This window comes from Clupea harengus, chromosome 19 (genome assembly GCF_900700415.2).
Source record: "Clupea harengus chromosome 19, Ch_v2.0.2, whole genome shotgun sequence".
NCBI classification, from domain to species: Eukaryota; Metazoa; Chordata; class Actinopteri; order Clupeiformes; family Clupeidae; genus Clupea; species Clupea harengus.
In genome coordinates this window covers 8,404,373-8,417,794 of record NC_045170.1, presented here as the reverse complement: position 1 = coordinate 8,417,794, position 13,422 = coordinate 8,404,373, and the positions used below count along the sequence as shown (strand labels likewise).

Sequence of the window (13,422 nt, the reverse complement as noted above, 5' to 3'; positions counted from 1 at the left end):
ATGATAACGGAGTTCTTAGGGAATTTTGCCAAACACCGTGTGATTTTTGATAAGTGTTACTTGCGAAACCGAAAGCTGTGGAATATTTTTCAATGGGCTTTATGAACATGAACCCAGTTACTGTAGACAACTTGATGTATCTGCCGTTTTACTGTTCTCATCCCACCCACCATGTTTGACATGTCAGCAATCTCAGTATAACGGTTTAACGTGAATGACGTACATACACTAAATGGTGGTTTGCAAATTGTATCTGTGTCCTTTCTGTTTTTTACAGTGAGGAATACACATTTGAAAATCCTCTGAAAGAATTGTACAGTTTAGTTCCTTCACAATGACAACAAGCATCAAGAACAACACTAAACATATCTTAGGTGTCTGTGAGTGAAAATGTATGGAAACTTTATTGCTAACATATATTTGTGTATATGTACACTTTACTGTACAACTGCTGAATAATTCAGCTTGAAGAGCCAGACCACACACACTGCTCTGATCTCCCAGCAACACCAATCTCACCTACTCAAGGTCCAGAGAACAGTGTGCCACATTTCCTTGATTGCTTAATGGCCTCAGTCTTTACAGTAACCAAAGCATGTTTCTTTTTTTTATGTAAAGAAGCTGTGCTTTGCGTGGTCTTATTACATGCTCAATTTTCAACACACTGTCCAAGTCCACATAAATGAACTCAACGTCCTCCCATAAATATTTCCTGGTCATCCAAAAGAATGATTTTCCTTTTCACATTTGTCTCCCCACCAGTTGTCTGTTGTCTCGCCAACAGCCTTGTTTTTCATCCTCTAAACTGATCTGTGGTCTGTTTGTACAACAACAGCATGAGTATTCTATTCATGTGTAGGACAGTCCTTGAATGTATGCACATACAACACTTATGTGTATGTGTGTACAATGTATTTGTGATTGCATAATTGTGCACATGTATTTGTGCATGGTTGTGTGGAAGCATGTGTTAGAGTGCTTAATGCTGGTTGCAGCTTTCTGAACATATCCATTTCAGTCTTTCTGTCGATGCTGCAGGTTGCTGTGTGTGTTCCTGTAGGTGTTTGTGTGTGTGTGTGTGTGTGTTTATGTCTGAGTACAAATGAGTGTGCTAGTGCTGGTGGCGGCTCCTCAGTAGGTTGTCCAGCTCAGTCTTGTTGATGGTGCCGTAGGCTTGGGAATAGCTGCCCAGTTTGGCCCGGGGGTCTCCAGCGACCGAGACGTTGGAGTTGCTCTGGAACACCTTCTTGCTGAACCTGACCTGTGGCCGGGCCTCACGCGTCTGAGATGGGGAACGCTGGTTCTGTTCCCCCCCCCACAGCCGACAGAAGACAGATGGAAATAACAGAGAGATGAGAAGAAAAGAAAAGGAGACGAGAAACCACATTGACAGAGTGGATAGAGACAAGCAGGAGAAAAAGAGTAAAAAGAGAGAGAAAAAGACATATTAAAAGGGACCTGAATTTTCTGCATCTTCTTTGATCAAAGCACTTGTCAGTATAAAACATCAAACACTCCCATCTCAAGCTTACGAGGTGGTTTTAAGAGCTATGTATTCATCCTTGACTGTGAGTGTCATCATTCCAGAACAGAAGCAGGTAGATAATCCCTCTGGAGCGAGGCATGACAGCAGTGGCCTCCGCCACCTGCCAGGCTGTGGTTTTTCTGTAAAGCAGCTTTGCGGCGGTGTGTCTTTTGTCAGAGGCACCGGACAAGTTTTCAGTGAAATCGAAGCGCCTCCAAAAAAAAGCAGATGCAGTGGAACGAGTCGACGGGGCTCTGGCCGCTCGGAGCCTCCGAGAGGAGCTGAGTCATGTGCAGCTCTAATGCAGCTCTAGTGCAGGGTGCAGCGCGTGCAGCCTCAGGGGGATCAGGAGGAGCCCTCAGTACAAAGAATGTTTGAACAACCAAACATTTAACTCCACTGCAGTCAATGGGGGCTCAGAGAAAAAAAAAAAGTGCGCAGCAAAAACTGACATGTGTTGACCAGGTGTCTAAATATGCCAGCCTGTCTTGTGTGAACACACATGCACGTGTGTTTGTGCGAGTGAGAAAGCATGCCTGGTTACAGCACTGTATTACAGAGCAAAAGAAAGGGGACATTCATTTTGCGGCAGTAACAGCTGGGCTGGGTGCAGTAAGACGCGGTGGCAGCCACGGACTGATGAGTGAGGGTGAGGCAGGTGGCAGACTCACCAGACGCGCAGAGGTCACACATAACCCAGACGACACCGGGGGCTCGTCCCGGCGCATCAGGGGGTTGTTAAGAGGACGAGACAACGTCAGCGAGAAGGAACGGACGCGAGGAATAGGAGCCGACCGGCCACGGGCACGACCGTGATCTCCCATCTGAGAGAGAAAAAAAGACAAAATGGATTGAGTTAGACAGAGAAGAAAAAAAAAGAGATGGCTAAAACACATAGTTATGAAGAAACACTACAGACACAGAAAGAGGAAGAAGGATGTGGTGGACAGAGGAAGTCATGTGGTAAATATGCGGTAACCTAACGTGGTCAAAATCAATGTGCGTGTGATCTTCCGTGACCTTGATTGTCAGCACATGTGGTGAGCAGAGCCTTGTGTCAGCATTATGGATGGCGAGGCCTACCATGTTCCCATTGGCGCCCTCTGCTGGCAGAATGGGGATGTGGTCAGTGGTGGTGACCTGCTGCGGCTGCTTCCTTTGGCCCAGTCCATTGCGCTGCAGCTGGGAGAGCACTGAGGGTTAGAGCATGTGGTTTAGCACTACACCTGCCCTGGTAAGAACCACACTTGACAAACACTGTGGACTATCTAATGAATAAATCAGAGCATGTGTATACCAATATCAATGTGTATGCACATGATAAGCTATACAGTGCTACCTCTATGTAGGTAAATGAATGCCTGAGCTTGTGCTGATGCATGTATGAGCCTGTGTGTGTGTGTGCCTGCATGTGTGGGTGTTGGCAAGGGCCAACAGGTAAGCTTCCCTTGAGAACACAGCTCCACTCAACCTGAATGCTACATCAGCACCATGGACAAGGCCACAGGTTGTCCCAAATGATTGCACACACCAGAGTCTGAATACTCGGCGGAGGATGGAGTTGCTGACTAACAACAGTCGCTATGGACTTAAAACCATCATAATTTATGCGTCCCTGTGACGTCCAACATGCACCTATACCCATATGAAGGGTAGGACATGTACAACAGTGGTCACATATCAAACTGTTCACACTAGTGAACCTGGTATTGAAGTAGCTGTAAAAAATATTTATACATCCGATTCAATAAATATCCAGATATTATCGTATTGGGGTGAATCCAGAGTATGTAGCTATAGAAAATATTAATGATCCTCTAAATAAATAAAAAAAAACAGTGGGCCACTGTCTATTCCATGCAAATGCTGCAAAAGATGGTACTGAAGACAAAAGATCACACTAAAACTATTTTGAGAATAACACCCAGTTATCACTGCTTCTGATGAGAGTTGACTAAAGAATGATGTAATTCCTGTGTGCTCCATCAAAGGTTCGGTCTCTGCCTCTATGATCCCTACTCAGTGGTCATAGAGCAATGGGATATGAGTGTATTTTGATTGATGGTATGTATTTGGATGATTTTGTGCGTTTTGTACGTACGTGCATCAATTGATGAGTAAAGCATGAGTTGTGCAACTTACTAGGAGCATGAGTAATGGGATTGTAGGTAGTCTTCTGTGCACTGGGGCTCAACAGCACACCAACTCTGTCATTGGCTGGTTGTATATGTGTGGAGACTGGACCACTCTTCTCATTGGCTGGTTGTGACGTTGTGTGTGCTGCTCCAGTCTTTTCATTGGCTGGCTGTTTATGCGGTAACACTGGACTGCCTGCTGGTTGCCGTGTTGCAGGATTCTCTTTGGGAACATTGGGTGACTTACTTCCCCCATCGTCTCCACTGTCTCCTTTCCCAGCGTCCTTTGGGGTTGAGGCCGCCCCGTTAGGCTTCGGCAGCCCATTGTCTGTGCAGTCTCCCCTGGACCCTGAGCAACCCTTAGCCTGTCCCTTCTGCTCCTCCTCCCTCCTCCTGTGCCATCGCTTCTGGGTCCACCCACTACACCTCTTCTCAATGATCATCTATGAGGAGATACAGAGAGGGAAGATTTTCAAAGCTAATGACCATTTTTGCTCTTTGACCAGACACAGACACCCACATAGCTTTGCAAGTGTACACACACATGCACACATACACACACGCACACACACCCCCCAAACACACCTGATATATAAAAAGACATACACACACCTACACAAGTACATGCATGCACAGGGGTTTACCTCATATAGTTTGTTGCGGTACTGCATGACAGACAGCTGTACATCGTCATCCACAGACAGGATGACATCATAGTCCAGACACAGCTCTCGGGCTGGGTTATGGAACCTGCAGAGGTACAGGAAATGTGGGAGGAGACCAGGAGGGGGGCGGGGGGGGGGGGTGAAGACAGAACGAAATGTTTGTGGACTACCACTATTTTGCTCAACTGATGGCTTGATCGCTAAACAACATAAATGTATATTTTAACCAATCACACTTGAATCAAAAGCTAAGATAAGCTCTTATGTACTCTCTCTCTCACACACACACACACACACATACACAGTACCTGGACACATATGGGTGCTGCAGGCACTGTTCTGCAGTGAGCCTCTTCTCAGGGTTGAACACCAGCAGACCCTTCAGCAGGTCCAGAGCATCAGCATCCACTGGAGTTCCCACCAGCTCCTCAACCGGGACCTGAGGCCTGAGGATGCATACCCACTCACAGTATATTATGCACCACACACACACATACCCATATACAGTGTTTACAAATGCACACACATGCACTCATGGGTGCATGCAATAACCATAAACCCAACCGCCTCCCACAGTGCACACAAACTCACCTAAGCAACATCCTTTGGATCACAGAGGCACCATACTCTGACCGGATGGAGATAACGTCTGCAGGTGACAACACAACACATTCCCATTCAATTAACACATTCCCATTCAATTAATACATTCCCATTCAATTAACACATTCCCATTCAAATAACACATTCCCATTCAATAAACACATTCCCATTCAATTAACACATTCCAGCTTGAATCAATAAACACTTCCAGCAGATAACTGACAGCATTTACCAACTGTCTTAATCCCTGCCAAACAGAGGCACGAGCAAAATACTATTTTCTCTCAGAGGTTTTGGGTTGAAGTGTATGAGAACAAGCACTCTAACTGTATAATAGATCTGGCCCTGATTAGACATGCTATAGAGCACCTCAGATGAGTAGGAGGTCCGTGGAGTTGGGAAAGACGGAGAGCACGTGTGGCACAGGATGCACTCACCCTCGGGTGTGGGGTGGGGCACGGCGCTCATGATCTTCTCGATCTGGTTGATGGTGGAGGTGCCGGGGAACAGCGGCTTTCCCAGCAGCATCTCGCCCAGTATGCAGCCGACACTCCACATGTCCACCCCCTTTGTGTACCTGTGTGGACAGACCGGGGGAGATAGACAGACAGGGGTAGATAGACAGACCAGGGGAGATACACAGACAGGGGGAGATAGAGAGACAGGGGGAGAGAGAGAGACAGGACACGTGACCACTTGAGCGCCTCAGCCATCCATCTCCATGTCTAGGATGTTCTGTCCCAATCTGGAATTTGACACGTTTATTATTTGTCTGGCTATTATGTTTTATGTATTTATGATTTCTAATTTTGTACTCCATCCAGAAGAATGTGTCTGAGAGACAGCAAAAAAAAAAAAAACTTGTAGCGTCATAACACATTAGTTACACATTAGCACATTAGTCCAGTTTTAGCTGCTCTGCACTGATTTCCAGTAACTTTTAGAATTGACTTTAAGGTCCTTCTCCTAATATACAAAGCCCTTAATGGGCTAGGACCAAGTTACATTGCAAACTCCCTAGTCAAATACTTGCCCTCAAGAACACTGCGATCATCGAATGCTGGTTTATTGGAGGTTCCCAGCAAAAGCCGTAAGAAAATCGGGGACGCAGCATTTGTCAATTACGCCCCAGTGCTATGAAACATACTGCCTATAGACATAAGGGAAGCCAGCTCGCTTAACATCTTTAAAAGAAAACTAAAAACGTACCTCTTCACATTAGCCTTTAACTAGCTACCACTTCGCACTATATATATATATAAATACTTTTAATTTAATTTAATTTAATTTAATTTAATTTAATTTAATTTAATTTAAATCTCTACTGGTGATATTAAGGGGTTAGATTAAATATATCTCTATAATTATAATTTAATTTTTTTTTGCACTATATCTGAGTTATGTTTCTTTGATGTCTATTTTTATGTACATGTAATTTCTTTGTGCATATTATGTATTTGCTGTAAAGCACTTTGAGCTGCATTCTTTTGCATGAAAGGTGCTATATAAATAAAGTTTTATTATTATATTATTATTATAACAGTCATATACTGTACATACTGATAACATCAGATTATCTGATCACATCTTTCAGTTCAGTTTCATTTCATGCCATAGGACACAAGAGAAAGCAAGCTTCCTACCTGGCAGACCCCAAGAGAATCTCAGGGGCACGGTACCACCGCGTCGCCACATATTCTGTCAGAGCGGGATTCCCTGCATCCTCCTGCGTCTGGTAGAGGGAGCGCGCTAGGCCGAAGTCACACAGCTTCACAAAGCAGTCTGTGTCCAGCAGGATGTTTGAAGGCTGTGTGAGACAAACAATCAAACAGACAAGCTAAAGCCTACTTATCTCTCCATTCTTGTGCAGTACTTTAAAGCAGCAACAAGGAGCACTGACGAAAGTGCATGTGCTTTTTGGTGATATAGTTGGCGAGGTCCAACCTAATCCATAGACCTGCATAGTGCACACTGCATAGTGTCCTTCATAAGACCATTCACCATGGCAATTCATTTGAAGATGATAACAGTACCAGTTTACAACTAGGCAAATGATTGCGTACTGTCTCTTTAACATATAGAGGAATGTAATATGTATTATGGCAGCAACACAATGAACAGGAAGCCAATCAGCAGGTGCATATTGGCTACCAGTCGATATTCCATTTGGTTTCACAGAAGGCTGTAATGCCATTCGCACCTTCTGGTCTCGGTGGATGACGTTGCCTGAGTGCAGGTACTTTGTGGCTTTGAGGAGCTGGTACATGATGTAACGCTTGTGGACATCCTTCAGCAGGTTGCCCTTCTTGATCACAGCATGCAGGTCCGTGTCTGCGTGGAGAGGCAAAGAGTGAATGCCCATAACACACACAAAAAAAAAACTAGACCTGGAACACGTAGCTGGTTCAAATACACACAGATCATCCGACCATTTGAGAATGCCTGGAGGGTCAATGAATGTGTGAATGTGTGAGTATTGGCCAGGCCTACGTGTGTCAGTGTTACTTGTGACATGTGTGCGAGCTGGCCTGGCCTTTGTGCAGTCGTGTCGAGTGTGTGTGTTTGCGATGATCAAAATCAGGACTACTGTTGCCGTGGCTGCGTGCCATTAACACTGCTAAGGGTAGACTCGGCTGACGACACGAGCAGGCAGCAGTGACGCACAGGCTGAAGTCTGCCCAGTCATGCTCAGCTGCTCTGTTTACATGTGGTAGATGCAGGGTAGGGGCCTCAGTGTCAGGTGACACCGTCGCCTCACCCTCTACCTAAGGAGCTACGTAATCTATAGAGATTCTGGAACTATTCTGTGTAAAATCTTATGCTTCAATAGTGCTGAGGGGTTTTCAGTATTTCAGTCAAAGAGCGTCAGTGTCAGCGGAATAATGGACCCTGCTACGTTACTGTCACTTAATCAGATTAGCACAGCACACTGGAAAACAGGCCCTCAGAATAGAGCAATTGACCAGCAGCTGAAACCACTCTGAAATGGTCCCTTGAATTCCACTGCCTACGCAGACTTAAGGAAAAAGACCCAAGACCTGGAAAAACACCCCGATAACCAACGACTGGAGCATATCCCTTCTCTGAGATGTGGGATCACCTTAGGCTCACAACACAGCGGTCCCAAACCAGTATTACTGTCAAATGTGTTACAGGCCTACAAGGATAAACAATAATTAACTTTTTTGTAGTGTCTGTCGTAGTGATGTGTGATATTCAGGGTTAGGAGTTTTATTGTTGTCTTTCTGTACCTACAATTTCAAGACAACTTCGCGTGGCTAATCAAAAGGATGCCTCACCCATGTACTCAAACACCAGGTAGATGTCTTTGTCATTATGGGCACGGATGACATCAAGTAGCTTTACTATGTTGGGGTGATCTCCAAACTCCTGCAGAGACAAATATAAATAATATAATATAAAACACATTCTGAGTTACAATCATTTATCAGGTCATGACAGCATGACATTCAAAAAATCTGAGGTAACTTTGAGGAAATGCAGGGAGGTGTTTAGCATGTGACCTCATAATGACATTGCATAACAGGTATGTTTTGAGTTAGCAGAAGCAGAAGATAAGTGCTGGTGTTTGTGTGTGAAATGGGGATTAGTACAGAGTTGTGACTGTATATGAAAAAAACAGATCAAAGCCAGATGTCCTGAGTTTCAAACATAACATTTTCTCCTCATCAAAACCACACCGTATCACCTGTACTATATAGCTTTGTTGTTGCTGTTTTTACTTATTTAAAAATACCAAATGTATTGACAACCTACAAAGTTTTGCTTATTGACAAAATATAAATCTGCTGTCTACGGTAATTAAATTACCTTTTTTCTTAATATCTTGATGACATTCATACTGACAGAGAAACTAGTCATATGTTCAGTGGTATGAATGGAAAAGTTATTGCCAAACTAATGAGGTTACTATATAGAGGTCAGGTGATTACACTCCTGAGCAACCCAGGGACTCCACTGTTGCTATGGAGCCACAAATACACAGAACGATTTGATTAGCCCTGATTGTGATTGTGGGCTTATACGGCAGTGGACCATCCACTGATGAGAGTAAGAGCATGAGTGAAGAGTTGCATTGAAATCGGTTATGTCAGGGGGGATCATTTGGACCTACAACCATGAAAAAATTGTTCTGGTACTTAGATGATGGAAAGCTCTCACAGTCTTGTGTGCTTACCTGGAGAAACATGATTTCTCTGAAAGTTCTCTGCAGAAAACACAAATGAAATGGTGTTAGCGAATCATTTCAAAAAGTTTGTTTCTTTAAAGTTCCACTACGTTTGTCATCGTCTATCATTCTTGTACACACAGACGTACAGTACCTGTGCATCGGTGCGATTCCTGAAGGCATCAAAAATTTTCTTGACAGCCACCGTCTCGCCTGTCTTGCGATCAATAGCTTTCCACACGATCCCATAGGCCTGGAAACATAGACGGACAGATGATGCGCCGGGCAAATAGGAAATTCAGCTGTACTGTCCAAGGGCAAGTTGGGTGCAGGGAGATGATAGACATACAACAGTGAAACAACAACCAGATACAGGAACAAACATAGTACACCGTACACATTTGAATAGACAAATACCAGGACATATTAGAATGCCAGTGTCAAGAAGTGAGAATATGCTGGAAAAAACATATCAGTAATTATGACCAGACACTATGCTTGAGTTTAACATTGCTGACGGAATGGAGTTTTTGAGTAGGTGGACTCTAATGACTGGAAGGCTGAACGGTCTGCCAAAGGAAAGGGAGCGAAACACACGGGCAAAGGATTACTAGAGTTTGGGCTTTACACAGAATCTGCAGAGTGGGCAGTTCATACAAGCCCATCTGGTTGGCACCCTTACAGTTTGTTATCCCAGTTAATTATGCGGATCACTGCGGACCATGTAAGTAATCAGCCGAGGCAGCAAAGTGATTGGTGCTAAACAGGTGTGTTTCTGAGAACGCAGCAGCAAAGGTGAGTCACACGGACTTGCGTGAACGAGCAAGCTGAAACTAAGCGCTCGCCCACGTGGCAGTTAAAGTTAACCCACACTCTGGGGAGGGCAAACAAACAAACAAACAAAGCCCAGCGTGACGCGGGAGCACACCGGTCTGCACTGGCACAAAACCAGCCCTTAAATCAGTCATCCTCCACTGATCATTAAAAAGCCAATGGGAGGTGGAACAGAAGGAGGAGGGCGAGTTGTGTCTATGATAAAAGGCCCCCGTGAAGAATGAATACAGCACACTATTGTTCAGTGACCCCTTTCCAGCATTTGCGGATGGGCAATTTCACCATTAACACGCAACTCAAACTTTTCCGTTGGCTATATGTTCCATAGCAATTTGCAGTAGTGAAAAAACAACGAATTGCTTTTTTCGTGTGGAAAAGATTCTACGTAATCCAGGCTACAGCTTTTTTAGAATCAATGGCGAACTTCACAGATGCAAACATTCAGTCCTACGAAGAATGTGCTGAGTTTTAATGTGAAAGACAAAAATAGTACACAACAGCGAACACTACAATCTATGACGTAGGCCTATGGTCTCTGAACCTGACCTTTGTTTACTAATTAAATGCAGTTTTAACTCGTAGGCAGGACTGTGGACTGGACTGTGATTTATAATCTGGGCAAATCTGGCACTGGTTGTGTGCTTGTTAGTCATGGTTCAAGCTAAGTAAGTGCTTTCAATGACTACTCATGATTGAGTGGGGCTGTAATCATAGGCCTGAGAACCGGCCCCTATTAAAGAGCATGCAACATGGTTAATTCCTATGAATGCTATAGGCCTGGGTACGGCTCTGAAGCACTGACTGTACCACAGCTGCCTTGCACACTCATGCAGCAAAGTGGGATCACCAACTGTCAGCATCACTGTCAAGTTGTTCTCCAGAAAGAGTGGAAGCCTAATTTGGGATCAGAGAATCTGGCACACTGATCCTCCCTTGAAACATTTTATTAAACTGATCAGGTCGAAACGTCACCTTGTGAGAAGTTTAATCAAGTATTTCAAGTATTTCTTTTGTGAGTACTTGCCTGGATTGGATGTGCAAACGTTCTCAATTCTCGGTAGGACTGTTCAACACAGGTTACCACTGTCTCCAGTAGGGTGCTTCATGTAAGAACTACATGCTTCGAGGGTTCAATAAACCACCACAGAAATCCACCCTCTTTTTCAATTAATGTAAAAATAAATACCACAAACAAATGCAGTTCATTGAAATTAGATGTTACGATGACACAAGAGTCAGCCAATGCGAATAGCATCTTCACTGTAACACCTCTCACAGCAAACAAGCACTAAACATCTAACCTACTGATTAAAGGTTCATACAGAGCTCCAACAGGTGGTTAACAGGACTCCGACAGCCCGGTGAGCTTTCTCCGCCTAACAATGCTCAGCTCCATCAGATGGGCTCAGTACCAAACAGGTAACACACCTGTGATATAGGAGCTGCAGTTTCCACCCGTCCCTGAGGCGGAGGGGGTCACAAAACAACACTCGGGAGGATTCCCACCTGCCATTCTAGTGTCTGCAAGAAGACCGCACACACACGCGCACACACACACACACACACACACACAGACACACAGATGCACACACACACTCACACACACACACACACACACACACACACAGACACACAGATGCACACACACACTCACACACACACACACACACACACACACAGACACACACACACCTGTTGTCCAACTGTGTGGTGCAAGTGTTCATTGCCACAACTGTTCATCTGTCTGTCCCGATGACCCAAGACAGTAACAAAATTAAGCAAGGATTTTATTTGTCATGATGCAATTAGTATCATACAAACTGCAAGACTTCTTCAGCAAACACAATAGAGAGAAAAAAACTAAATCACTGTGAACGTACAGTCTACTTAAATAACTCAATTCACCTCTGCTTAAAACCTGATGATCTTAATGGCGAATTACATACCGAAAGAAACAGCTTGTTCTTAAAGAACACAAAGCTGGTACTATTGACAAAAGCTGTTGTTGTTCTGGTCATTAACCTAAAAAACGCCCCAGGAATGTTCACTGATGTAACAGTAAAGTCGTGAAATGTTGCAAACTTCATTTCTGAGTAACCATTTCAGTGGCAGTTGTTGCATACACGTGCTGTCTATTTAATTCAGAGCATTTTCAGGCAGCAGCTAATGTATCTTGAACAATTTAATAGAATCAACAATTTAGTACAACCTTTGGCTAAATAAATAAACAGAACATCTGGTTTACCTGTTGCCTTCGCAATATGCTATACAACCTCTGGAAGAAATCCCGTTTCACTTTCCCAAGTTTTTAAAATGTGAGACATGCAACTCACCCCTTTTCCGAGTCTTCTCTTCACTTCATATTTCACAGAGATGTGGTCTTCCACTTCGGAGACATTCATAGTGTCTTTCTGCCTTGAGATGCTGTTATGCTATTCCCAAACACACGTGTCTACAAGGTCTGAACGTGTGGTGAGGGTTACTGGAGCCTGTCTCTTTCTTTAAGGTTATTAGAGTCAAACACAGAAACTTTGTAGAAAGCAGGACTTCAAGAAATCTGGAATGAATATGACTTGACTTGAGCTAGCTTCCTAGTTTGCTAGCTAACATTGCTTGGCACTGACAGGTAGGTTAAGGTAGAGAGCTAGCTAGCAGGTGAAGATAGTTTCTCGAAAAATATATTCAAGTAATCTTATTTGCATCAGTAGAGCACTACAATAAGTGCTTCGTAAAGGTTATAGATAGTCCTGCCAACGTAACCTGCTATCTTAAGTTATCGCTAATAACATTTACTTGCAGTGTTAGGCATTGCCGTTTCATTCGATTATTACTTGATAATACCAAAGTCCCCATTAATTACAAATGCTTATAACCCAATCTCAGATTTTTTTTAAAACAGCGAGATTAACGATAGTTTCCGTGACGCCCTGCAGTAGAAAACGAACATCAATTTAAGGTTAACCTATCCTTTAACGTTACCTAGCAGGCAGTCTTGGTTACTAACGTTACTTGGCGTAGTGCTGTGTATCAGCCCTCTTTCACACATTCCTGCACAATTACTCTGTAAAAGCTATCAAACTGTTCCCTACCCTGCGCTAATATTACATTTTTTTTAAACATCCACAGTCGCAAACCTTCACGTTTGTAGCTTTCAATTTGAAAGTCCCCCTCTTCCTTTTAGGTTGTTCGCAACAAACTGCATCGTTTTGTAATTGTTTGTCGTCCTGGAGACGCAATTATGCCGCCCCGAGAGTTTCTTTAAAGGCACAGCACCCCCGATATCACTGTAGCAAGGATTTTTAGAATACTAATATATGTACGAACAGAAATAAAGTAACCCAGACAAGTGTTAAATATAGGCATACATTAGATAACTAACTTTGGAACGGCTATGACCACCAGGACAGGGCCAGATCGGTTCCGTATCAAGGTGCTCCGCCTCAATCATCTCAGTGTTCATGTACTTTGACA

The 13,422-nt window shown here is 43.8% G+C and overlaps 1 protein-coding gene across 1 annotated transcript; it reads right to left on the bottom strand.

Annotated features, from left to right (window-relative positions):
* Positions 1 to 384: 384 nt before the first annotated feature.
* On the bottom strand, positions 385 to 13,368 carry mapk15 (mitogen-activated protein kinase 15). The gene is made up of 14 exons (XM_031586033.2): positions 12,285 to 13,368; positions 9,272 to 9,370; positions 9,127 to 9,156; positions 8,228 to 8,318; positions 7,129 to 7,259; positions 6,572 to 6,735; positions 5,366 to 5,505; positions 4,917 to 4,974; positions 4,634 to 4,771; positions 4,305 to 4,410; positions 3,668 to 4,103; positions 2,609 to 2,718; positions 2,197 to 2,349; positions 385 to 1,303 (listed from the first exon to the last, which is right to left on the bottom strand). Exons 1-14 carry the CDS (start codon positions 12,351 to 12,353, stop codon positions 1,112 to 1,114), a joined length of 1,917 nt encoding a protein of 638 aa, XP_031441893.1. The 5' UTR covers positions 12,354 to 13,368; the 3' UTR covers positions 385 to 1,111.
* Positions 13,369 to 13,422: the final 54 nt, after the last annotated feature.

Coding starts and splice junctions, on each gene's coding strand:
- mapk15 (XM_031586033.2), bottom strand. CDS start 12,353: ATGAATGTCTCCGAAGTGGAAGACCACATCTCTGTGAAATATGAAGTG. Junction 9,371..12,284: donor AGAGAAGACTCGGAAAAGGG/GTGAGTTGCATG, acceptor CTATGTTTCCAG/GCCTATGGGATCGTGTGGAA. Junction 9,157..9,271: donor GGAATCGCACCGATGCACAG/GTACTGTACGTC, acceptor TGTTTTCTGCAG/AGAACTTTCAGAGAAATCAT.